The 26,726-nt window shown below is 40.1% G+C and overlaps 2 protein-coding genes across 7 annotated transcripts in view; one reads left to right on the forward strand and one right to left on the reverse strand.

The window, feature by feature from the left end:
• On the reverse strand, positions 1-6,434 carry LOC122871801 (nuclear receptor subfamily 4 group A member 2-like). 3 transcript variants are annotated; one of them, XM_044187193.1, is made up of 9 exons: positions 6,314-6,434; positions 5,558-5,647; positions 5,380-5,430; positions 4,254-5,110; positions 2,896-3,025; positions 2,605-2,762; positions 2,227-2,426; positions 1,739-1,917; positions 1-686 (listed from the first exon to the last, which is right to left on the reverse strand). In XM_044187193.1, exons 4-9 carry the CDS (start codon positions 5,103-5,105, stop codon positions 439-441), a joined length of 1,767 nt encoding a protein of 588 aa, XP_044043128.1. In that variant the 5' UTR covers positions 5,106-5,110; positions 5,380-5,430; positions 5,558-5,647; positions 6,314-6,434; the 3' UTR covers positions 1-438. The 3 variants fall into 3 exon arrangements, with proteins under 3 accessions (XP_044043128.1, XP_044043126.1, XP_044043129.1); XM_044187191.1 differs by lacking the exon at positions 6,314-6,434 and having other exon boundaries at positions 5,558-6,128; XM_044187194.1 differs by lacking the exon at positions 6,314-6,434 and having other exon boundaries at positions 524-697; positions 5,558-6,145.
• The window catches only part of gpd2 (glycerol-3-phosphate dehydrogenase 2 (mitochondrial)), a 25,815-nt gene continuing 5,495 nt past the window's right edge, over positions 6,407-26,726 (forward strand). For 2 of the 4 annotated variants that reach the window (XR_006376932.1, XM_044187188.1), the window contains exons 1-17: positions 6,407-6,535; positions 10,494-10,600; positions 11,543-11,551; positions 13,383-13,554; positions 14,385-14,509; positions 14,598-14,695; positions 14,823-14,986; positions 16,819-16,983; positions 17,435-17,579; positions 18,413-18,606; positions 19,481-19,615; positions 19,704-19,879; positions 22,012-22,143; positions 22,228-22,386; positions 23,707-23,819; positions 24,723-24,801; positions 24,932-25,030. Coding sequence is in view for 3 of the 4 variants with exons in the window: in XM_044187188.1 (XP_044043123.1) it covers positions 10,499-10,600; positions 11,543-11,551; positions 13,383-13,554; positions 14,385-14,509; positions 14,598-14,695; positions 14,823-14,986; positions 16,819-16,983; positions 17,435-17,579; positions 18,413-18,606; positions 19,481-19,615; positions 19,704-19,879; positions 22,012-22,143; positions 22,228-22,386; positions 23,707-23,819; positions 24,723-24,801; positions 24,932-25,030 (2,067 nt within the window). In the remaining variant the exon portion in view is untranslated. Of the gene's footprint in view, positions 6,536-10,493; positions 10,601-11,542; positions 11,552-13,382; positions 13,555-14,384; positions 14,510-14,597; positions 14,696-14,822; positions 14,987-16,818; positions 16,984-17,434; positions 17,580-18,412; positions 18,607-19,480; positions 19,616-19,703; positions 19,880-22,011; positions 22,144-22,227; positions 22,387-23,706; positions 23,820-24,722; positions 24,802-24,931; positions 25,031-26,030; positions 26,044-26,726 lie in introns of all 4 variants that reach the window. The other 2 variants (XM_044187190.1, XM_044187189.1) reach the window with 2 other exon arrangements.

The following is a 26,726-nucleotide window of genomic DNA, read 5'->3' on the forward strand; positions in this document are numbered from 1 at the left end:
TAACGGTGATTTATTTATTCATTAAAACATGGACAATGACAGTTTACTCTGAGAACACAACAGTCTACCGAATATTATCATATTAATCAGTAATATATGTTATGAAAAACCTAAACATGGTGGGACACACTCGTATCAAAACTGCCTCTATACAGGCTGAGAAGTGGGTTGAACAGACTGCCAAACATGTAAAAATAAGATAAAGTAGGACTATCAGTTAATTTCTCCTTTCTTGCAGACAGCAATAAAATTGGTCATTTTGATCACAATTCTTGAAATAATTCTCATTTTCACTTGTTTTGAGGAAAATACTCAATCTTAGATTTTAAACTGTTTTTTAATGATGCTGATGTCAGACTGTCATGAATGACTGTTGGGATTAAAGCAAGTCTAACATTGCTGAGAAGAAAAAAAACCCGTGTGTATTCTCTTCTGTCTCTAAAATGGCAACGTGTCGAGGAATAACTTATCTATTATTGCAGGCGGCGGCACCAGATCCTCCAGCTTCAAATAGAAAATCCTCTGCAGGCCTTGGATGCACAGGGTGCGGAGTTCACGCAGCTTTTCCAAAAGTCTGGACAAATGGTTGGCCCAACAGTTTGAGCCTCCGTCGCCGTCCTTCAAGCACTGGACGATGTTGTTCTGCAGCTCCTCCACTTTCTTCGGCTCCTTCAGTCCGTGCCGCTCTGCAGTAAATCCGTACAGCAGATTTCAAACAGAGATATTAGATAGGCTAATAAATAACGACGGGAAATAGTAGCATGCGTGTTGGTGTGAGATTTTTCTTGTTTTTAAAGCTAATGCTGCCTTCACTGTTAGCTCCGATTTCAGACAGCTTCAGTCAGACGTTTGGGTGCTTTTATTTTGAAATAATAACAAAACTAGCCTGACACAAAAGTTTCATCTATCTATCTATCTGGAGATTTCAACCATTTATCCATGACTTTTCGCTATATTTCACATGCATTGATTAGCCTACTTTTAGCTAATTATTTAAACTGTTTTTGGCTAACTATTTCAACTGTTTAGCATACAGCTATTTTACCATTTATTTACTTTTAGCTAACTATTTCAAACATGTATTCATTGGGCTACTTTTAGCTAACTATTTACTATTTAGCTAACATTTATCCATAATTTATAGGCCTAGCTAACTTTTATCCATTACTTTACCATTCATCCATTATTTTTAGCTAACTATTCAACCATTTAGCCATTACTTTTAGCTATTTCAACCGTTTATTCATTACTTTTAGCTACCTGTTTCAACCAAGACCTCTCTGCTAGCTTGCAGGTGTTACAGCTGACTCAAAATGTGGGTATTTTTTTCTAATCAAAATAATCTCTGTTTTTTTCAAATTATTTGAGCTACTCTAACTGCAGAGCTGCAGACGCAGGCCTAACTCCTGGAGCACAAGTACAGTAGTCAGTTCTGATGTTTCCTACGTGATGTCCGGCCCCTAAACGTTAGCCTACATGTGGTTTACAGCCAAGAAAAAGTTATTTCTTCTCACTTAAAGCTGCAGCTCTCTGCATAATTTGATTTTTTAACATAAAACTACAGATATGTGAATTTGGGCTACTTTTGTTACTGGGTCCATTTAGTTAATCATTTCTATAAATGTGGGATAGTTTCAATTTGCAAATCCTGAAAAAGAAGGAGATGACCCTCAGTATAGACAGAAATCATGAGGTGAGAGCATAAAGTGGGTAAACAAAGTCTTTTTGAGCGTCTCACCGGTGATCAGGGCGAGGCTGCATATGCAGGAGAAGGTGGATACATCCAGGTTCATCCTCTGCAGATTAGCGGAGAATTCAACGATGCTGTCAATCCACTCCCCAAAGCCCCGCAGGCACTGGAGCCGGTGCCACACCGACCCGTCGCAGAAGATCAGCTTCCCTTCCTCTGGGTTGGATCTGAAACAGTATGACAGCTTGTGCTAAAAGTATAAAGCTGAAAGGCAGAGGCGGATACAAACTACCTGGTTACACTTTTAGGCACAAGATTGGTGCAGTCTCTTCAGCTGTTAAACCATCTTTCATCAGTGCCAAAAAGTGCTAAAATAACAAATCCATTCCTGGATTTTGTTGTGTTTATTGGCAGATAGGTCAACAAACATATTTATATGCGGTGGACTGATTGCTAACTTGGGGTGCGTTGTCCAAATTTACTGATTGAAAGGAAATGTCGTGTCAGACAGATGAGTCCTTTTGTGTGTTGTTTACCTGTACGACAGCCGTAAAACGAAGAGCTCCAGGAAAGCCGAGTAGAAGAGGAGGTCTTGGTCGTGTTTGGGCAGGGAGGTGAAGCCCGGGATCTTCTGTGCCCAACCTCGAATCACCTCCATCGATCTGGTCAGGAGGTCGTAAAACTGCCGCACATGCTGAGCGTCGTCTCCTGGTAGGCTTCCTGGACCCTCCTTGACCTAGTGAAAGGTCACCAATGGGGTGAAGTAGAAAACATAGAAAATACCATCAATTGCAGCTCTAATATGCCCTTATTTTGCGTCTGCTTAAGGCTTTTAAAAATGTGTGTATTTGTTTGAACATTACATTACACATCACTTAATGGTAAAGCAATGAAATGATGCCCACACTTCTTACTTTGAAGTAGTCAAGGAGAGAAGGTGGAGGGTTCGATTCCACATGCGCCCTGATGAGGGCGCTCAGGAGGGTGCTAACAGGTGAGGACGAGTCGGGAACAGCTTTAGGTTTGGATGGCAGGCGACCCCTTCGACCTTTCAGACCATCTGTCCTCACCACTGCAGAGCATGTGGGGAAACACGAGTCACTTTTCAGCTTTTGTTTTACTGTTGAAATCGGGTGAATTGGAATTACCACTACCTGACCCCTAATGTCAGGTATGAAACATGGCTTTAAGGTTTATTGGTTTACCTTCTTTGACCATTCCCACTGCAAGGCACTTTTGGAAGCGACAATATTGGCATCGGTTCCTCCTGCGTTTGTCCACATGGCAGCTTTTGGCTGCCAAACACACGTACTTGGCTTTTTTTTGTACCGTGCGCTGCATGAAGAAAGAAAAAGATTTAGATATTTTTCCAAAAAAACAACGTTTGTAATTACAATACCTGCGATTAAGTAAGAAATTGAGTTTAAACTGATGCTTATCAGGCTGAGGGGATGCATAAAGGTTACTTTGAGGGACATCAGTTTGAATTTAGTTCTGAACCTCATTCCCATCATCTCCTCTTGTCTGTTTAAAAGCACCTGGTTTTAAAGGTTCTTTGGTTAAACTGTATATGAAACTTCACTGACTCAAAGAGACCAAAGATTATGTGTTTATGTGTGGTGTTATATCTTAAATGTTCTTCCTTACTCTGAAAACCTCTCCAAATGTATTCTACTTTAAGACAAGTTAAAATGACACCATTACAATCATAAAACTGCACACAGCACTGTCTGGGTATCCTGAAGAGAATCGTTTTTGGACACGTTCTTTGCTGCACTTTGTTACTAGTTTAAAGTGCATCTTAAAAGAGCATTAAAGCACAATAATGGTCTCTAGAACCACTATCATAGGGTAGAACTGTTCTCAAAAAGTTCAATACATGGCAACAAAGGGGGCTTTCTACATGCCTATGAGAGATGATCTGATCTAGTGTCATGGGGAACCTCTTTGGAAGGGTTCCTTGCACCAAAATAGGGTCTTGAAAGGTCTTTGGGAAGCCTTAAATGGTCCTTCGGAAATTATCAGCAGCACTCCTGCTCCTGTGGGCCATCTGAGGCAGTATAAGGCATTCAGCAGGCGGACAGGGCAGTCTGGGTAAATACAGGGTCGTGGTCATTCATAATTTGGAGAATGGCCCCCGGGAATCTCCTTCAGAGAGAAGAAGGGGAAGGTTTTTATTCATGGCACGTTGGTGGCCATTTTCATACAGGACATTTGCCCCAAACAGGCGTGTGTCAAGAGATCAAAACGTGCATCTGAAGCACAATGTCCAATTTAGGAGCCCGGTCAGGGGTCCCAGTGGGATTTTTAAATTATAGCTTATTACTCGAAAATTGCAGTCTTTTCTATATGTAGACAGACAAAACTGAATACATCCATTTTAACAAGTCTGGTATTTTCACATTTTCATGAAAGACACGTTCACGTGTGCCATACACTTCTCGCGCTGCCTTTCAACTATGTTAATTTCAACTTTTCAGGACAATAAAGATGCCTGAAAATATCCAAGTTGTAATTGCAGTTTTCCATGCAGCTTTGAAATAAAGTTGCATTGACAACAAACCTTAAAGAAACCCTTGCAGCCTTCACAGGTGCGCACTCCGTAGTGCTGGCAGGCTGCGTTATCACCGCACACCGCGCACAGCCCCTCCGCGCTCAGCGGTCCTCGGTTGGGGGCAGAAGAAGTCTGGTAGTCCATAAAGTGGTGGCCGTGGGCGAGCTGGAGAGGGCGAGGAAATCCCACTCCGGGCTGCTTTCCGAGCGCAGTGGAGCCCAAAACCCCGGGGCTATCCAGCGGCTGGTGCGCCCCGGCTGCGTCCAGGTTCATGGACACATGGAGAGATCCGTCAAATTTCATTTGGCAGGTGGACAAGCTCTGACCGCCGTGTTGCGCGTGTTTGAGGGAAAACAGCGAGAATCTGGATAGTGTGTTTTTCCTGTGCGCCGCCGCCAAATAGTCTTGTCGAAAACTGTACAGAGAGTTGGAGTCCTCCCATATGTGTCCCGGTGGAGTTTGGAAGTTGGATGTGATGGGGGTGTGCGGCGACGGAGACCGGTAATAATAAACGGAGCCCGGGGAGGAGAGCAGCTCATCGGACTGGTGCGGGTGATGCTGATTCGGCTGATACCGCGGACACCCGTGCGCATCCTCCACCTTGACGCACGGAAGCTCCCCCTGCACCGGTATTTGGAAGAGACACGGGGGCTTCACGTCGTAGCCGGAGCCATAAGTGTCACCCAAAGGGCCAAAACTGGGACCCGACGTTGCAGCTGAGATTTCACTGTTAGTGAGGTCCATGCTGAACTTGACAAACTCCGGGGTGAGGAAATCGCAGCTGCGCTCTCCGCCGGCGCTCTGAGAGGCCGGGCTGGCTCCTTGTGGAGAAGAGCCGCACTGGGTCTGGACACACGGCATGGCCCCTGCAAACATGGACATAATGCAGTCAGTCCAAAGTGGACAAAGTAGGCAAGTACATGGGCTATTGCGCTTATATCCGATATTAAACACTTTCTTTGTAATTTTCCTCATGATTATTTTAAAAAGTCAACTGGAAATAAATTGCGCGCCCCTTTAGGCAGAAATTCCAGTTGTTGAAAGACAGAAACGACTATTTTAAATCAGACTTAAACGACTTGGACGTCTTTTGCAGTATGCAGAACAGCAGCATATAGGGACCAGACTTTATTACCTTAAAGCTTGTCTTATTTTCCAGAGGATGTTATTGCCCGCTAGACTTTGCCTGGTATGAAACAAACAAACAAACAAACAAACAAAAAAAAAACCCATCAGGGCATCACTTGCAAACTTTACACTGACATGCAGCCATTGAGTTCTTCATAAAATAGTGGAGAAAAAGTAAGCAATACCTCAGACTTCCATCCAGTGCAGGAGGACAGTGACAAGTAATCCCATCTCTGCTGTAGTGTTGCTTACCACCACAAAAGTCCACTCGCTGTCTGGAGAGCAAAGGAAATGACTGTTCACTTCTCCCACTCTTGGCTTGCAGACTGGCTGCCAGTGACACCGACAATGTGCTTTTGTTTACGTGGTGCGCACCAGTATGCCAAACCCTATTATGCCACAGAGGGGCGGGGTGGTGCGTGTGTCTTTCTGTGTGTGCGTGTGTGGGCCATTGACTGGTGTGGGCACAGAAAGTGTTTCATGTAATTTGAAAATAATGCTTGTGGCCCACTTTCTTGCATCATATGTAAGGAATTTTATTGCGATTTCTAAAATATAAACTATCAAACCTCGGGGCTGCTACACAAAGCAGATGTCTTTGGGCATTGACGGGGAATACGATTCAGAGCTGAGTATTCAAACATAAGGATCATCTTCAACATAAGGATAATCTTCAACAGCTGTTCTTTAATCTGTGGTTGAACATAGATTGAGGAACATCACTTTACATCTTAAAACACATGTTTAGTATAAGAAAAACTATAGAAATGCCAGTCTATTTATATGTTATAGGCTTTATATTTTAATTATGTATTTATATTTTTTCCTCCATGCCTCCTGTGCTGAAAGACAGAGAAAACGACAGCTGATGGCACTTCTCCTTCTTTATTATTATCCTGAAGGAGGAGGATGGCGGGGAGACTAGCGTTGTGCAACCTTACCCTCACGTTACGTCAACAACGTGGCACCGCCTCCGCTCGAACGCTATTGGACGAGCTGAGTGCTGCGTTCCGATTGGTTCTCCGCGGCGTCGCTCCAGGCTGCTCTGCTTCCTGGTTGTACCTGTCAAACAGAGGCTACGGTTTGGATAACAACCGATGTCTTCAGTCGCATCCCTGCATCGCCACGAGCGAGTTTTATTCAGCCACAAAACAAGAAATCCTGTAAGTGGGAATGTCTGTTGTATCACCGGATATTTTTTAATATATCTAACCAATGGTTAACCCTGTGGTATTTGGCACTGAGCCAAAAAGCAGAGCAACATCTGCGAGTTTTTGCTAGTGACTGTAGGAATAACCTCCTCTCCTCAGTTGTTATAGCTAAGGGTATGCCAAGTTAATGTATGTATTTGGGTTATTTAAAACCGTAAAGACAGCTAAATCTTTCCTACAACGTTAGCCTCTTCTTGTGAAGGCGTGTTCGCTAAGTCGTCTTTTTTTATATAACGTAAAGAGCTTATTTGTGACTGTTAAGACGAAGCTTGTTGGTTTTCCTCAAACTGAGCTGACATTTTAATGCACAGCAAGATGTCACTTCCTCTTGGTAAAAGACAACGGAACAATATAGCAATACAGCGACCTGACATCATAAATCAATATAATACTACAGCCTGATGTTAAAAGCAAGCCTGCTGTGTGGGATCATTACTACAAACGGTTATTTCCAGTTATCCTTTGGAAACACATAGGCCTAAAAAAGAGAAAAATCTCAATGGACCTTCGCCATGTGTTTCTTTAAAAAAAAAAAAAACCCAGCCCACATTACAGCCAGGAAGCCCCCCCCCTCTGCTGACTCATAATGAGCCTGCAGGCTGTAAGTTTAATGGGGTAGTGCTTTCCCAAAGTGTGAAGGAGGAGGAATAGTTATATTTCTTGGTTGTGTCACTCGCTTTGACAGTTTTGTGTTTCAGCTGGCTAAACTACAGCCATCAGCAAGTTCCAGTCAAAAGGGATCCTCAGGGCTAATTATCGTCATGTTTGGCCTTTATAGTCTTCAATAATGAGCAGCCTGTGAGAGGGTGTGAAAGCCTGTGGTATGCCACAGACTAGGTTTTGATAATATGTGGTTTTGAAGGCCAGTATGCAAAGCAGGGCTGGATATTGATTGAAACATTTTCAATACTAGTGCTGATATGAGAGCATCCCACATTTTTACTTATTTTACTTTGAGAAAAAAACAAAAAACTATTTCATTTTTTTAAAGAAGGGAAATAAAAATGAGATTATAATATTACAAACCTGACCTGACATTTAGTTCCAGCTTTTGGTTCTTGCCAGTTGTCTGTACTCGGTGCTACGGACACAGTTTGGTTGGCACCAAAAACACACTGAGCTTTGATATTTAGCCCTGACAGAAGGGCATCTTTCAAATTACTAGCCGATATTCTGTATTGATCCTTTTTAATTCAGGCTATAATCATATTTCAGTCATACACTGTAGCTCACAGCTTTAACATCTAACATATGCAGTGGTGGTGTGATAAATTAGCACAGTGCAGTTTCAGTTCTGTGGAGAAGCTGTTATACTGACTTTATAATAAAAGTAATTTAGTACTTTTATTTAGTAATCCGACATCCCACGATCCTGCTGTGTATTTTTTTGGGTCCGACTTTGCCTATTTTGTGGTAATTTTTCAAGTAAATGATGCGTTTATATTCTTGCAGTTTAGCAGTTGTATTAAGTGACATACTGTGATATATAATTTGTTCAAAAGTTGGCAGTGAAAATATGACACTGATTTTTGGTGCTAATATTGGCTGACACGATAGCATGCTACTTGTAATAGGTCATTTGTAAATTGACATTTATGCCATCTGTTGCTGCGTTTTATTAAAATGCATTAGAATCTGCTTCAGCATATGCCACTCCCTGGAAACCTTTATTCAAAGTACTAAGTATTTTTTTAGGCTGCCCCAGGTGGGAATTGAGGCCCCCGCCCTGCCAGAGCTGGCATCATGTTCTGCTCGTTATGGTACGCAGGGTCGTTGTGAAAATGTGGAAACAGTATCCTAGCTGTTTCTTAGTAATAAACTGCAAATAGACTGTATGTTCATGTTAATGTCCATTTCAAACAAGATTATTCTGCAGAGTTTATTTGCTGTGTGGTGTTGAGTTGGAATATCTGGCCAACTGAATATTTTTAGGTTTTGGAGTGTTGGTCGGACGGACAAAGCAAACATTTTCACTTGAACATTTTTCACTATTTTCTGGCATTTTATAGACCAAACGATTAATTGAGACAATAATTGGCAGATTAATCGAAAATGAAAATAATTAGTTAGTTGCAGCCCTGGTTTCAAACTAGTAGAATTACACTATGTGGCCAAAACCTGAATGATGCACCCATATGTCATAATTCAGACAGGAAAGGGCTTTCCCCAGACTGTTGCAACAAAGTTGGAAGATATCGTAGTATTCTGTAACATTAAGATGTATTTTAATTGGAATTAAAGGGCCAAAAACTATGAAAATCTGCCCAAGAGCTTACGTACTGTACACAAAAGGGGTGTCCATGTACTGTAGCTCAGCCTTTTGGCAGAATCTGATACCTTCTTTTCTCCAAATGGGATTGCTGTGGTGCGAAAAACTGAGTCGACTTAATGAATGTAACTTATAGTGAAAACCTATTTTTTTGTAATGACATTGACAGTATTTAATCTGGATTGGTCATATCTTGCTGATACCCGATCAGTTTAATAAGGTCAAGTATCAACGCACCCCGAATCTTAAGGTTGTTTTAAGTAAACTATAGTTGTTAGTGCTGTTATTCACTGAATAAGGCTAAGACCTTTTTTTGGCAATGCAGGTGCTTGTGTGAGCAGTTGTGTTCATTGTGGTTCATTGTGTTGAATATATTTTGGGCTGTAACAAACGGTCATTTTGATTATCGCTTAATCTGCAGATAATTTTTTTAGATTAATCGTTTGGTCTATAAATTGTCAGAAGAAGTGAAAAATGTGACAATTTCGTAAAGCCCAAACGTCTTCAAATTAACTATTTTGTCCGACTGTCAGCAGCAAGAAAGTCACAAATATGCCATCATACATGACAAAGAAAAGCTGCAAATCCTCACATTTGACAACCTGGAACAAGGGAATATTTGGTATTTTTTCTTGAAATCAAAATAATTGCCAATTAATTTTCTGTCAATCGACGAATCGATTAATCTAAATATGATATCACCTTGAGGCTTGACTTATTTTGTTGCATGCGTAATGATCTACAATATTGCCTGATCATATATTAACTGTATAATTATTAATTTTGTTACTAACAATTTGCATGCATTGCACAGAGCAGTCACTTATCAAAGCGCAGTGAATGAAAGGTGAAATGATTTTGCAAAAGGTGCAGCTAACAGTCATTTTCATTATTGATTAATCTGTCAATTATTTTTTTTCACCTAATCAATTTGTCTGATCATGTAGTGTTTTAAATGTCAAGTTGCCAGAGCGAACGTGGTGTCCTCAAAGTGCTTATTCAGTCTCACCAACAATTAAAAAAGAGTTTCAGAGACATGTCATAATCATAGGAAACAGGAAAAACAAAGAAATGTTATTATTAGTGATTATTTAATGAGCAATTACCGTTCAAATTACATAAATAAATTCCTTTTTGCCAAACATTTGATGGTTCCAGCTTCTCAAATGTGAGAATTTTCTGCTTTTCTCTATTTTACATCATTGTAAACTGAATACTTTTGGTTTTTGGACTCAAAACAAGACAATGTTTGGGCAATTTCCCCCTTTTTAACAATAAAATGTTTTATGGAAATAATTGGCCGATTAATCGATAATGAAGATGCAGCTCTAGACAAAATGAGTAATATATTATTAAAATTGTCAGCCAATGTCTAAATAAGCACACTTATCAAGTCTTTCTATGAGTATTGAAAGTTTTCTCCTTATTCTGTGCAACAGGTGACAAACACAGCATTCCTCTCCACGTCTTCTCCACGATATCTCTTTCAGCCTGACATGCACCTTTTTGGATCCTCCCACCCCCCTTACTTACCCCCTCTCTCAGGCTTGTATGCCTCCTTCACATGAACACCTGTCATGTCATGCTCGTAACCCGGGCGTCCCTGCTCCGTCTCCTCACTGCACTTTACTTTCTCCACAGGGCCCATGGCGTTCAGGAAGGCTCTGAAACGGACGGCGATCATCGGCGGCGGGGCGGTCGCCACAGTTTTTGGCCTGTCACAGCTGATTGAGTACAGGAAGAAGCAGGTAAGTTGATGAAAGTCACCTCTCAGTTTGTGTCGCTCCACCAAATGTTTGCTTTGTTTCGTGTTGCATGATTACAGTTTGCAAGAATTTCAGTTTTGCAGGATCTGACTGAAGGCAAATATTTTTAGGCTTCTAATTGTCAATATTTTGTTCCCAAAACCACAATGGCCGTTTAGATGCTGTTCAGGTGTAAAATTCATGGACAAACTTTGGATACTTAAATATTTTGGGAATGACAACAGTACAATTTTGAGAATAGTATTTCCTTTGGCATGAAAACAGTCTACTAAGCAGGAAGGGACTGCCTTTCAGGGCATGTCCTATCTAGATGTTGGAATGTGCTTGCTGTTGTCTGTAAGGTGTGTTTCTTATTTTTTATTGGACGCTTTCCAGCTTCTGTGTAGGAGGCATCAGTTCTCTTGAAAGCATGTTGGCCCTGGATCCTGAACTGCTTAGAAATGATGATAAAATGAACATGTTTCCTTTTACCAGCAGATTTTTTTTTTACATTGTTGTAAAACTATTATGGAGCTAACCACCTCCAATTGTTTTACTTCCACTTCCTGGTCCAATAAAATGTATTTTTGTTCATTAATTGTAACTGAGGAATTGAGGACAGCTAACAACAAAGTTTTAATGGTAGCTGAGGTCTGACGTTAGCGTCTCGCCTCATGACTGGTGACACTGGGAGCACTGCTGGCCTCGAAAGACACCAGTTTTTGTCTGACCGTCGAGCCTGGAAACTCAGCCACACGGCTCGACTTCATTTGAGATGGACAAGCAGCTGTGTTTCCCTGACCTCTGACCTGACGTAGGCCTATTTTAGGCATGCCTCACATCTACATGCCAGACTTTATTTGACTGTACAACCTAATGTGAACTTTGCTTTGTGTCCTGGCGCGATAATGTCTTCTCTTGCCCATCGTCATCCTCTCAACCAAGCATGGATTGGTAAGCAAGAAGTCAACCCTGATGAAATATATTTATTTTCACAATAGTTTGTAATCATGCATGCCTCTAATCCCAGTAATTGCAATGCTGATGAGATGAATGTCCGTCTTGTCTCCTTTAGCAAGGGCATGTGGCTTGGCGAAGTTTTCAAGACAGCGGCCGATTGGCTATTAGCGTGGGCCTTGCTGTGCCATTCGCTGACTTAACTTGATTACGGGGGGGGGGGGGGTTAACGGCTCTTAATTCTGTGGCGGTGTTTGTCTGTATGCATCATCAAAAATAGACAATGATTATATCATCGTCTTGTTTGCGGCTGCAGACCTAAATTACAAACGCCTGCTTCTATTTGCAAGTCAAATGCCACGTTTGCTTCAAAGCAGCTTGATGCAATCATTTAGCTTGAACTGCTAAATAGAAAAATGAATAAATATTTCATTAGAAGTGAAATCCTCGTATCAGAGGGGAGCTGCGCTTTTTTATTGTAGTGGTGATTATTTCTTTAAATTAATTATTTTGCTAATCAAACAATGGATATAGATGATGTTAAAAGACTGGAATTCTGGAATTGATTTATTTTGTGGGTTTTGCAAAGCTGAGCAGCATGTTGGGGCAGATAGTAACGCTCAGCAAACTTTGCTACTAATCACAGCAAGAATATATTTTTAGCAACACTTCACTTGAAAATGAGACATCATGAGCACGTTATAATCTCACTTTCACTACCAAGAAAATCTTCAGCAAACCCATCTTGGATTTGTTAAAAATGCATTTGTACTATATTTGGTTGCCATGTCACGTCTTGTGGTAAATTAGGCGATGGTGGCAGATTGTTTACTTAAGTAAAAGTAGCAATACTATAAAGTAAAAATACTATTTTACAAGTAGAAGTCCTGCATTCAAAGTACTATTAAACAAAATATACTTAAAGTATCAAAAGTACTCATTTCGCAGTGTTGTTACATCATTATATATCATATTCTTGGATTATTATTACTGATGCATCACTGTGTAAGCAGCATTTTCATGTTGTAGCTGGCAGAGTTAAGCTAGTGTTAGTATGAACTATTTTATATACTGTTGGGTAGCCCTCTCTCTGGCACGTTTGTTGTCTGTATTTCAACTGTCGCTATCCTATAAAGGCCAAAAAATAAAAATACCAAAAAAAAAAAAATCTTTAAAAAAATGCAAATGTAAAGGATTACTATCAAAAATGTTTGTTTCTGTTAGTGTAAAATAATGAATATCAGCAATATATCTTTTTTTGAGAATAGGATTTTTAAACTCAGGATTGGTATCGACTTAGAAAAATCAGCATCGATTGGGTTATATTCAACTTTTTAGCCAATCAGGAATGCTAATATCTGCATCGTGATTTCTTGTTCGGGCTTCACATCACTGCCATAATCACAGTAATAAATGCCTGCTTCCATACATACATTATATTCCATCCATTACAACGCAAAAATGCATATTATAAGCAAGCATACAACCGTATGTCTTACAGTAATCACGCCAAATCCATAATGTATTAAAATGATTGCAAGTCATTATGCATTATGTTACATGGAATTTTATGAAGTGATTATAATGCAAGAATAAATTATGAACACATTACACTGGGAACGTTTGCAGTGTGCTGATAATGTTTCAAAATGCACCTCAAGGAAAGTGTTGCTATATTTTCTGACATTTGTATTGTTTTTATAAAAAAATTTAACATAGAGCTTAAGTAGAATTGAACATAGAAACCTGTAGTTTTGCACAATTTAGGTAATGAAAATGAATCTTTAACTCATTATGCTCATTGTATTTTTGTTTGTGTGACATCCAGGCTCAGTTAGCCCACGTGGCAGCAGAAGCAGAGCTGAGGGTTCCCTTTGCGGACGAGCTTCCCTCTCGGCAGGCCCAGCTCGCGGCGCTGCGAAACGCTGAGGAGTTTGATGTTCTGGTCGTCGGAGGAGGGGCCACGGGTGTAGGATGTGCCTTAGACGCTGTCACACGCAGTAAGCTCACTCAGCTGCTTTCAAGTACACCACCTCTCTTGGGATGTAACAGGTTTCAAGCTCTAGAAGTGTCCTTATTGAGGCATGATTGAAGGAGGGAAACGCCTCGCAGGCTGGCACGAGACCAGCTGCTAACAGTTTGTGGTTTCGCTCCAGTATGTCAGCTGTTACTGTAATTTACTGTAAATACACATAAGGAACATATATATCAGTGCTATAATAGTGGAGAAACAATGCCTATATAGCACGCATAGTACATAGCAGAATCATGTCCATTGGGTGTCCTGTAAAAACCATGTATCTCCATATATATATATATATATATATATATAAAGCCTCTTGAGTTTCTCTGTGGACTTTGCCCTGGGTACTGGCTACTTTATTCTTCCTTACTCATCTGATTGGTGGAACATGTTGGTGCTGCCTAACAGAAACTACTCAGGGCGTGTTTTTAGGAAAAACTATTTATGTTTTATGGATAATGTGTAATTTTAATATGCTAGTAAAACACTAGAATTCAACATTAATCAAAGCTAAAGCAGCAAAAATAGCGTTCCTGAGACAAGAATTTTTGGTGACTTGAAAGTCTTAAAGCATGCTGTAGTCACAGCTAAATGTAATTTTTAGTGCAGTAATAATTCAGAAACTAATGCAGCATTTTCTCATTCTTTGGTAACCAGTTTCATTATAATGTGTTAATTGCTCGGTTGCTATGAAATAGAATTTATAATTTTTTTGTCTGGTTGTTTATAATAATTAGAAGCTTTTAAGACATATTAATAGCAAACTGTGCAGATATATTGACTCATCTTTTGTCATTTTTTCCCCAGACCTAAAGACTGCTCTCGTAGAGAGAAGCGATTTCTCTTCGGGGACAAGCAGTCGGAGTACCAAGCTAATCCACGGTGGAGTCCGCTATCTCCAGAAGGCCATTATGCAGTTAGACTATGAACAGGTTCCTCTTCATCCTCTTATTGTTTCATTTTCATCTTGTTTTGTTGCTCTTCTTTGCCATCATCTTCTTATTCTCTCTAATGGAACAGTACATGATGGTGAAAGAGGCCCTCCATGAGCGAGCCAACCTCCTGGAGATTGCACCTCACCTCTCTGCACCGCTACCCATCATGCTTCCTGTTTACAAGTACGTGTCATACTCATACAATGTGGAAAATGCACAAGAAATGTTGGGGGAAAAGTTGAAGTTGTTATTTAATTTCTATTTAAAGGGTCTTCACTATCTAACTTTAATCACTGTGTTAATTTCCAAGATGGTGGCAGTTGCCTTACTACTGGGCAGGGATCAAGATGTATGACTTGGTGGCTGGGATCCAGTGCCTAAAGAGCAGCTACGTCCTCAGTAAGAGGAAGGCCTTGGAGCTTTTCCCCATGCTGAAGAAGGATAAGCTGGTGGGAGCCATTGTCTACTATGACGGTGAGTCGAGGCTCCGTGATGCTTTGTTTTATGCTAGCAGAAGCTTTTTTTGCTTTGCTTTAAATTGGATATTTTCAGCTACACACTGGCATGTGTGGACAGTAATCTAAAAGGCACGCTTCATTTGTTGATTCATTACTCATCTCTTTATTCTCTGTAAACATGAACATGAATCAGTCAGTCTGTTTTCCTTCTTGTTCCTTTCCAATGGCAAAGAATTGGATCGGTTAGCCATTAACTGATTTATGGACATTGGTATGAACCATAAAAGCATGATATAACACCATGATTTAAAGTGCAACAACTGTCATGACATTGACAGTTACAACACTGTCACACTGTCAATAGCCTGTAAAATTATGCAAAATAATAGGATTTCAACAATGCAAATTTAAAAAAACTAGAAATTTCTCCAGCGAATTCTGGTTCTGAATAAATTCTAATATTATAGAAATTCAGTAGAAATTGCATGATTAGGCCAAACAGATGATAGATGATTACACCCTAAAATAGGCCTCTGATGTAAATGTTTCCCCGTGGCCTTCACATCTCCACTGGTGCCTAACAAAATGTGTTGACAGGCTGGTAGGATGCCCTCTCTTCCCCGTGGCAGTAAAGGTTGCATGTTCCCTGGATGGGTACGGAGGAGAACCAAACATATGCTGAGTGTCCAGCTGAGTGTGAGGAGCTTCGTGCCGCGGGCATCCTTTCCTTTCCGCCACCGAAAATAACAATTTTGTGTCCACGAGTGATGTGTCTGTTACTGTGGGCTTCACCGAGCAGCAGCTCGTCATGTCTAATGACAACAGGCTGACGTTTTTTAAATCTGATGCTACTTAAGGAGGCTTTTAATGCCTCTTATTTATGGTAATGAGATATCCATCAAAATATGCATGTTGTTACAGTGCGATTAGCAGCAAACAATAACATGCTATTTTTTTTTAAGGATGTAACTTGAACAATTTAGTTCCAAAATTTATTTTCTGCAGTTTTAGTAATGTGACTCTCATTCAGTTGTTTTTTTTTAAACAAAAATTCACCAAAATTCATGTTTTGGAAGCAGCCTTTTTACTCTCCAAATGTAAAATATAAGTGGCCAGATATAACTGGATTTACTGCAGACTGGAAGAAGGGAAGAGCATGCTCTTGGTGCAAAGCAGCATATGTTTGATCCCCCCCCCCCCGCCATCATCTGCTCTGAGGGGGGACGGGGCCGGGATGGTGGAGGGGTGGGGCGTCTTTTCTCCAATTATGCCGTCTGGAACAATCACGCCGGTGACATTTCGAAATCTGACCTTCTCTCCCGGTGGTGTAGAGTGCAGAGGAGTGTCGTAGACGGTCGGACCGGCTGAGCAACAGCTATTTCTCCCGCTGTCTTGGTTACTGCTGCTCCTGCTACCACCAACAATAGCGGAGGCTCTTGTATTCTCACAAACACAGGACAGCATATGTGTAGGCCTAATGCGCTTATTTTCAATTGGCTGGGTGTTATATTTGTTTATATGGCCTGTGTGCTCTGTGAAATGAAACAACGTTATGTTAATGCTGCTATAGGTACAACAGACACTTAGATCGAGAGATTCTGCACCCAGTTATGTTGCTATTATATTGCTATTATTTAGGAATAAAGTCTATGCTGCACATCCATCATTTTAAAATGCTCCTGGCTTCCTTTTCAAGTTTTTATACTTGTCTGTCCAATATTGTTTGAGTTTAACTTTGTCTACTTTATTTTACTTTCGTGCACCCTGTAAATCAATGTGGGTCAGAGATCCAGCTGAATGCCTAAAACCCTCCATCTTTCTCACACTCTTCTTCTTTGTCTCCTTCAGGGCAGCACAATGACGCCCGTATGAACCTGGCCATCGGCCTCACTGCCGCCCGCTACGGCGCCGCCATCGCCAACTACACTGAGGTGGTCCGCCTGCTGAAGACAAAAGACCCACAGACCGGCAAGGAGAAGGTGTGTGGCGCCCGCTGCAGAGACGTCATCACAGGTGAGGCGTGCAGTTTGTCTTTGCATGGTTTTAAAGGGCTTATATAAAATTCCCAGCTGAACCAGTAGTTAAAAAGACTGTCCCATATGTAAAGGTTTAGACGTTCGACCCCAGCTGTCATGCATTGTGCTAAAAGCATGAGCTGAATTAAGTCTCACTAGAAGTGTTGTTACACTTGAGACATTAGAGGATATCAGGGGTCAAAGAGAAGACTAACCAGCTGTTTTTAAGATGAATAAAGCTGCTAGGTTACTAGCTGAACTCTTCAACTGTTGAAGAGTTGGGTGTGTGTACTTTTGTTCTCCATTAATTCAAGTTAAAGTCGTGCTTTTCACTGGAACACTTTGTTACTTTTACACCCTTTACACTTTCTCTCATCCTGCAACCTGTATCAATAAAAGGGCTGTTGAGTTTTCTGTCTTTTTAATACGACGGATGTTTTTTCTCTCAGGACAGGAATTTGATGTGAGGGCCAAGTGTGTGATAAACGCCACTGGCCCATTCACAGACTCACTGAGGAAGATGGACAACCAGGAGACCAAAAACATCTGCCAGCCCAGCGCTGGTGTTCACATCGTCATCCCTGGTTACTACAGGTGCAACAAAATCATACAGCCAACACACTTACTTACAGTATATCCTATAAAATAGTCAATCATTTTTATTTAAGTTAAATGTTTGATGTCTTTCTTACTTCTCATCAGGTTTTCGGTATTTCAAATGCATAAACAGCGTTTTCTCATTCTTGTGTGTAAATACTAAGCTGGCTAAACTATTATCTGACCTATACTTACATGCATAAGACAATCTTCTCTGGTTAAGATACAGCAGAGCAATAGAGTGGTTTTGTTGAAGTTGGGGGGTTTTAAAGTTCAGCGAAGCTTATTGAGCGAAACCCGAGGGAGCGCGAGCCCTTTGAACAGCGGCAGAAATGCCAAGCACCTAATTCTCTTCCTCCCTTTCTCTCGTCTTCCTCCCGCCGCAATCTGCCCCCTCCCCACCTCCTCTTCCTCCCCCATATCTGTGTTTTTCCATCTGTGCGTCTTTTCTCTTCTGCTCTTCCTCTCTCACTCCTCAATTTGTATCCTCTCTTCCTCACTTCTCACATTTTTGGTGCTACCTTTTTTCTTCCTTTTCCTCTCCTCAACACTTCCTACTCTTCTTCACACTTATTCTGCTGCTTTCCATTGTTTCCTCCTCACCATCCTTTATTCTTCTCTTACAAAAATGAGATAAATTCATAAAATTATATAGATCTTCTACTGGATGGCAAAATTAAATTGTAACAGTCAAAATAATAACTTTCTAACTGTCTAATAAATTAGACATAATAACAATGCTATTACTCATGCTAATATGGCTTCTTCTTCTTCTACTACTCGTACTTGTGATAATAATAACCCTTCTTCCTGTGTTTTCTGTCCCACAGCCCTGACAACATGGGTCTGCTCGATCCTGCAACAAGCGACGGACGTGTCATCTTCTTCCTGCCCTGGGAGAAGATGACTATCGCTGGGACGACCGACACGCCCACCAACGTGACGGCCCACCCCATCCCGGGGGAGGACGACATCAACTTCATCCTGAGTGAGGTCCGCAACTACCTCAGCCCTGACGTAGAAGGTACGTAGAAATAACTAAAAATCCAGCCTTGGGACAGAGCCTTTCTCAACAGTATGTTGTGTGGCTGCTTTATGTGTCTAGATAAGGGGCAGAGATAAAAAAAAAAAAAAGATTGAATATTGTTAATATTTATTTTATATTTATTAATATTTATTTAATATTTGTTGTGGCCTTAAAAAACATAATGCATAAACTGCAGACAAAAGAGACAAGTAATAAGACAATAACTTGGACAGAGAGGAGTGAACAGCAGAGACAGCAGAGATTACAGCTAGAAAAATGGGAAAACAACTTTAGAAGAGAGGGGAGCTGTAGTTGTTTTGTGCTGACAAAGACATTTTTTAATGGAAAAGGAACACACTTCATTCTTTCAGAAGGACAGATTAAAGAAATGCTGAATGAGAGATTGCACTGAGTTACAGAAGCTAGTGGAACAGAGGCTAGACAGGAAGTGATGTCAGGATATCGGCTCTCAATAGCTGCCCTTGCTAACTACTAATTTTCCCCCCAAATAATCCTAAACCGTAAAACACTTCTTCTTGCAGGATTTATCCGAGGCAGCGTGTGTGGCACAGCTACATGATTATGACTAATAAATAATAGTAATTACAGAAAATGAATAAAATGTTTTAATAATAAGTATAATATACAACAATTAGATTATTAGTGAGAAATAGGGATTGTAATAGGCCCAAAACTAGAATTACAATAGGCTCAATACTAATGTATTCCAATTGATTAAGTCCATGAATAATTTCAGTATCAGTTCTTCACAGGTCACAAGTCCAAGATACTTTCTTATCTTGGCAAAGATAAGAAAATATCAAAGTGAAGTATCTTGGTTGAAATGTGACTGTGTTTGTGTCGTCTGCAGTGCGCCGGGGAGACGTGTTGGCAGCGTGGAGCGGCATCCGTCCCCTGGTGACCGACCCCGACTCCAAAGACACTCAGTCCATCTGCAGAAACCACATCGTCAGCATCAGCGACAGCGGACTGGTCACCATCGCTGGTCAGTTGGCTTTTAGGATTAGCTTAGTGAAACTACTGCACCAAAGCTGTGTGTTCACCACATTAAGGTGCACATTTTGTGTGTCCAGGTGGGAAGTGGACCACCTACAGGTCCATGGCTGAGGAGACTCTGGACGCAGCCATCAAAGCCCACAGCCTCACAGCCGAGCCCTGCAAAACTGTGGGTCTGATGCTGGAGGGAGCCAAGGGCTGGACGCCGACCCTCTACATCCGCCTGGTGCAGGACTATGGACTGGAGAATGAGGTAAAACACATTTGTATATTATAAACAGAAATAGCATGCACATGTGGGTTTCATACATGTCATTTTAAATAGGTAGAGTTGCTCTGAAGGCACAAATGATTTCACTAGTTGAGTTAAACCTCAGTGGCTGGAGCCAGAGAAACACATTTTTTTCTGTAAGTAACATCAGATTGTTTTGGTCAGTTTTAGGCCTGTTTTTATATGTCTGAACTGGATTAAAACCTGAATCTTCACTATAAACTTTGTTTAGTGTCATACCGTACCAGATTTTTAAAACCCACAGATTTCTTGTCACTGCTTACAATAATGTCAATGTTTCGTAGTTCCAAACTTCCCTTTTGTGAGGGACAAATAAAGTATCTTCTCTTCTCTCTTGTTAATACAAATCATCTCGGGCAAGCTCCTAAATTTCCTGCTCAAACCAGTCCCGAATGGTTTTTGTATATACTTTTGTTCTTATCAATCAGCTAATTTACACTCTAGAAAATCAAAAATCCCATTGACATTTATTCTTTAAAGGAATACTTCAACATTTTGGAATATACAATATATATAATATATTGGTAATAAGACTTCACAACACAAATTATCATTTTTCCATTTCTGTTTAAGATACGTGTTAGCTTTAGCTTTAAATGTTAAAATATTTAAGCTCTGCCTCCAAGAACACTTTGACTTACTAAAACATTTTCAGCTTGGCAAGGTGTGGAAAAGAAAGCAGACCTTTAACTAGCTACTGTACGCCGGACCAGACACACATTCATGTACAAACACACCTGTAACAGCACCCTCACACAGACACACTCACTGTCTTCTTCACCAGCAGCAGTGAGGCTGACATTAAAGCTGCTGCTGTAACAATGCTGACATTTTCTGCTACACAAAAGACTGGACACATGTTGAAATGCACTGTATGCTGTACAATTTATCAATGGCATTAAGTAAGGGCACATTGATTTACATCAGCTACATGCCATCTTTCCAATAATTAGGCTGTGCGTTTTCATTAAATCCAATAGGACATTGTTTTATGAAGAAAAAGCACTCCTGCACCGAGTGCCTTCAGTATACTTACTTCTCATTAGAGGCGTTCTGCACCGGCTCTGGTGTTCTCTCGAATATTCCTAAAAGGTCACTGTTGATATTTGGACAGCGTTTGCCCTTTCACATGATCGGCAAGCCAATGATCTGAATAGCAAATAGCCCTCTTGTGTTCTGTAAACATGTGACACCTCATTGACAAAGTGGCGCTAACGCTTATCGCTTAAGTCCGAAGAGGTGAAATCGATCATGTGAATACCAGCTGCTGCCACTACGATCTACACTGTCTAACCTGTGATGTTTATATTGTGAAAGCAGAAAGAAATGAAAATTTAGCTACTAGAGTTCCTTCTTTGAATAATTAATAAAAGGTTATACTGCTACTAATGTTACAATTGTTGATAATTAATATAATACGTACACACACACAAACACACACAGCAGTCCAGTTTCAGTAAAAGTCCCAAGAGGGTTAAATGACAAACTAGATTCGTAGCCGTTTTTCTAGTTTTCAGTGTAGAGCTTAAACAATTAGTTGATTAACTGATTAGTCGATTAGTTTAGTCATTTTTCATGCAAAAATGCCAAAACGTGACAACGAGCTTCTCAAATGTGAGGATTTTCTGCTTTTCTTTGTTTTATGTGATATTAAAACTGAATATCTTTGGGTTTTGGACTGTTGGTCAGAAACTGTGAGGGACATTTTCCACTCTTTTCTGACACTTATAGACCAACTACTCAACAATGAAAATAATCAATAGTTGCAACCCTAGTTCCGATTCAACAGGAATCTATTGAGAATAATATGCAGAGAGGTAACAGATGTGGATGCCGTAAACAACAGCCACACTCATTAAAAATATGGGCATGTGCTGTGTGAAATGGTGCCTCTGCTCTTTCTTCCTAAAGGTTCAAGTTTTGTTTCATAAAAGTGTTTTCATGATATTTGCAGAAGGAAAGCAGGCGAGGTAAACTGTAAATTTTGTACTATGAAGTAGTTTACTGTAACTGACAATAAAAACTTACTGTAGAGGCTGTTTTCTGTTGCAAACTCTTTCCTTCATATTTGGTATCTTTGTCTCCGTGCACAGGTCGCTCAGCACCTGGTCTCGACGTACGGAGGAAAGGCGTTCGACGTGGCCAAGATGGCTCAGGTCACTGGCCAAAGATGGCCAATCGTGGGGAAAAGATTGGTGTCCGAGTTCCCTTACATCGAGAGCGAGGTAAAGTGGGATTTCATGCAAACAGTTAATAGTCTCAAGGCTCAAATGCTCCACGTTTAGCCTCACATGAGTCTTCTTTCTCAGGTGCTGTATGCGATTAAGGAGTACGCCTGCACAGCCATTGACGTTATCGCCCGACGAACACGCTTGGGCTTCCTGAACGTGCAGGCGGCTGATGAAGCCCTCCCTCGCATCGTGCAGATCATGGGCAAAGAGCTGGACTGGAGTCAGGAGCGGAAGATGGTACGATTTTAACGGTTTATTTTCTAATCACGTTTCCCTAAAATGAATCGGGAGAAAATCTGCCAAAAGGTGATATAATTACACCTTTTCCTGTCACAAACTAAGGATTTTGTGAAGTTTTATTTCATTAGTTTGTGTTTCCCCAGAAAACCTGTTTACAGAATGCTTCAATCCCTGGTGGGTTTTGATGTCCTGGCAGTGTTTCTTTTTCGACCAGTACACAATGGAAAGGTCCACACCCTTTTTCCTTTTAGAGGAGAAGCTCTGCTTGTATGAAAGACATGAAGTGATATGGGTGCAGTTATGTGTGCATGAAAACTGAACTATTTTAAGACGTTATTGTTAACCAGCACAGGGAAGTCTTCCAGAAGCACTGTAAAAACACGTCAACAAGACATCTGCCAGTATGGTGAATACATTTAATAAATGTTTTTGGTTTTTAGTAAAGTTTTACTTGTTTAATAATAGCTGTTGTCTTTACTAAGTCAGATACTTGTCAGACTTGTTTAAGAAGAACTGCTAATGCTATGATGGACATTTCACACTGGAAGGTATTTATTAATCTATTATTTAGAGATCTTACTGAGGAGCTTTTAAGTAACAGGAGCAAAAAGGGTTTGGGAGCAATAGACAGCAAAGTACTCAAGTCAAGTCCGTTTTACTTATAAAGCCAAAAACCACACATTTGTTAATCTGCCACTTCCAGGATGGACAGACATGTAATACAGGCAGAGTGTAAAAATGTAACAACAAAAAACCTTTTCAGTCGTTTTTCACGCAAAAATGCCAGAAATGAGCTGGTTCCAGTTTCTCAAATGGGAAGATTTGCTGCTTTTCTTTGACATATAGGATAGTAGATAAAAAGGTTTTGGGGTTTGGGCTGTCGGTTGAACAAAACAAGACATTTAAAGACATCACCTTGAATTCTGGGAAACCTTGTTTTCTGCTACTTTTTGACATTTCATAGAGTATTAATTGAAAATAATATGAAAATAATCGTTAGTTGCTAAACAAAACAACTAAAAGTAACAACTCAAGGTCAGTTAAAAGCCAGATGTGGGTAATGTCTTAGTTTGTATTATGTAGGTTTTATAGTACAGTGTAGCCTACAACCAAGATATAAAACAATAACTGTGTGTGCATTGTTACAGGGTTCAGTCACAGCAATCTAGTGATAACTTGTTTTTTATTCTGATTTTTTTACTGTGGAAATGCTCCAGGGTATACGTTATTCGATTAAAAAGAAAATGACAGTAAGTGAACAGTAGAGGTGAGGCAGTCTGCAATCCTCAGATCTCTTGTTTCATCTGTTTCATTCAGGCGGAGCTCGAAGCAGCTAGGAAGTTTTTGTACCATGAGATGGGCTACAGGTCTCGTTCTGAGCAGCTGACCAAGACGTCTGAGATCAACCTGGACTACGAGGAAGTAGTCAGGTAATTATTACACTTCCTTTTTTTAAAAACATGGTAATCGACAAGCTTGTAGTTCAGTTTCTGTTTCTGTAGGTGAGCTGGTGATTGGATCAGTCAAGGGCGCACTTTTTATCCTGTTCGTCCCCCCGGCTTTATAGTTCCAGTTTGACTTTTTGACTAAAATCTGTCCGGCCACGTTAATCCAGATAAGAGAAGCGGATAAAAATGTCATCCACACACTAAGAACAAAAGGCTTAATGAGCAGGAAGTGGTGCAGCGAGTGCTTTGGGGGCACTTTTGTGAATTTTTCTATTTGTTGTGTCCCCTCCTTATGAAACCAAACCTATGCCCTTGGGTTCAGTCATTACTGTAGTATACAGTATAAGTTAGCAATAAAAGGTTACAACACTGCATTTTTCAGACACAAAGAAGCAACAAATCTGATTTAAAACCCTTTAACAGAAGCTGAGCGCGATGGACTGCCTTGTCATAATTCACCATCTCTAGTGATCGTACCATTTAAAAGAATATGATACAAATGTGCGTGTGGAAAATATATATATATATATATATATATATATATATATATATATATATATATATATATATATATATATATATATATATATATATATATATATATATATATATATATATATACACACACACACACACACACACACACACACACACACACACAGAGTGTGAGAGTGAACATGACCCAAGCCTATCTTTTGCATGCTATTCATCGTGACTATTATAATATATAATATATAATATATATATATATATTTATTTGTATTTTTAATTTATGAAGCCAGCTGTCAAGGACCATTACTGGTTATTAAGTCTAAGTTTTCTTAAATGCTTTAGAATTAAATGTAAAGAAGAGACAGAGTTAATAACTGCTCATCTGTGTTACAGATACAAGAAACGTTTCCATAAGTTTGACAACGAGAACAAAGGATTCATCACCACTGTTGACGTCCAGCAAGTTCTGGAAGTGAGTCGTCTTTCATCCTGTCTTCCTTGCCTTTCTTTGCTTCTGTCTTGGTCTCTGTCTGTCTTTCATCTTTACACACTCGTCTTCATTATATCTTATTGATCCCTGCTGTTGTTTTTCTTCTCTGCAGAGCATCAATGTCCACATTGATGAAAATGCGCTCCATGAAATCCTTAATGAGGTGGACCTCAACAAGAATGGACAAGTTGAGATTGATGAATTCCTGCAGGTACGTAACATGCAGACAGTGATAGCTCAGTGAGGAGAGGGATGCACGACATGAAGACTGATAATTTCCCATATTCATAAGTAAATAAAAAAGTTTTGCACTGTGGTGTGGCTGCGACTGATGAGAGGAACCATCAATGCCTAACGCCTCTGTCAGTACCAGCAGGACAAACAGCTTCTATTATCCAGCCTTCATGAGGACATGAAGGCTGGATAATAGAAGCCCCCCCCACCCCCATTTTATAGTTTTTTTCCCCCTCAGACTTCATGATTTTTATATTAATAGTGTACAGATCAAATGTTAAGCATTTGGTTAGGTATTTGTAAGTCTATACATGTGTGTTTTTTTTATTGTAGATATTCATTAACAATCTCAGGAAGTAAAAGCATCAAAAAGTCAAAGGTTAAGCAATCAAGTTACATCCTTTTTCTTGTCGTTTCTCAGTATGATTACCCAGATAAATACAGCATATTGCTCTTCATACATGCTTTAATGTCCTAACTGGTCAATAAAGCTGCAACACAAACTACCCTGTCATTAAAAATAGACCATTGTCCACCTGAGACGTGAGAATGGTGAACATCCGTTCGTGTAAACAGAAGGTGTGAAGTCTTAACTCGACTAGATGGCGATAATTAGAAAGGAGAATCTTTGTCAGCGACTCGTGTAATGAGGCCTGAAGTGTGTCCGGACTCCTGTGTCCGTCCGCTGCTAAATTACTTTCTCACTTGAGTCAAGAAAAGAGTCATTATAGGAGAGCTTAATGACAGTTGATGATTTAGTCGTCATTAGTGTGCCGACTTCGCCGCTGGCCGAGGAAACAAGCTGATGGCTGGACGATACATTTTTTAGCTTTTTTTTGTTATCCACTGTGTGTGTGTCGGTCTGTCAGTAAGGTACGATGTAAGTATTTAATCATGCATATTACATCATGTATATTATGATGCTGAATGTCTGTTTCTGCTTGTGTATATCCTCAACCTGCATGTGGATAACTTAGGGACAACAAACAGGTAGTGTACATGCAGAGCACTGATGGGAATAACCAATACTGTAACTCTCTCGAGCCCTACAAGGCTGACCTAGAAAGGGCTTCCTCTTACATTAACAAAAAACTTATACAAAACTTTATTAAGTCCTCTGGTGAACAAAGATGTGGCTGAAGGGGAGAAAACACACTAAAAATAATCCAAGAAGTGTTAGAGCTGCACTAGGAAGCTTGACTGAAAGGATAAGTGTGGTGATATTATATATTTTTCTTATTGTCAACAAATCCAATGAAAAGACCAAAAGCAACAATGAATTGATTCTACTAACAAGTAGTCTGATATATCAAAACAAACAAAACAAACAAAAGCACAGATTCAAACCAACGTAAAACATGGACACGCAGAAACACAAAATAAAAATACTACTAAGATACTAAATGTATTAGCAGCGATCATGGATGGATTAATGACTTTAATGAAATACTGAAATATGACAGAACACTAAACAAAGGATCGGATTAGTAATGTAAATCAGGTGTTGGCATTTAGGTTCTTCTGTAGGCTTTACTAATCATAAGGATTTAGTATAAATGCAATCCACTCACATAAAATCTATAAGATATTAGCCAAATAACACAATTATAAATTTGAAAAGTCCTAATTTGAATTTATGTTGGTTGTTTCTTTGTTCAGAATTGAGTTTTTAT

This window comes from Siniperca chuatsi, linkage group LG24, assembly GCF_020085105.1.
Source record: "Siniperca chuatsi isolate FFG_IHB_CAS linkage group LG24, ASM2008510v1, whole genome shotgun sequence".
Lineage (NCBI taxonomy): Eukaryota > Metazoa > Chordata > Actinopteri > Centrarchiformes > Sinipercidae > Siniperca > Siniperca chuatsi.

What these genes read in the sequence shown, in the direction of transcription:
- LOC122871801 (XM_044187193.1), bottom strand. Translation starts at nt 5,105, where the DNA reads ATGCCGTGTGTCCAGACCCAGTGCGGCTCTTCTCCACAAGGAGCCAGC. An exon ending in GCTGCAAGGGTTTCTTTAAG is followed by an intron (nt 3,026 to 4,253) that starts GTTTGTTGTCAA and finishes TTCTTCATGCAG; the next exon opens with CGCACGGTACAAAAAAAAGC. An exon ending in AGTGGGAATGGTCAAAGAAG is followed by an intron (nt 2,763 to 2,895) that starts GTAAACCAATAA and finishes CATGCTCTGCAG; the next exon opens with TGGTGAGGACAGATGGTCTG.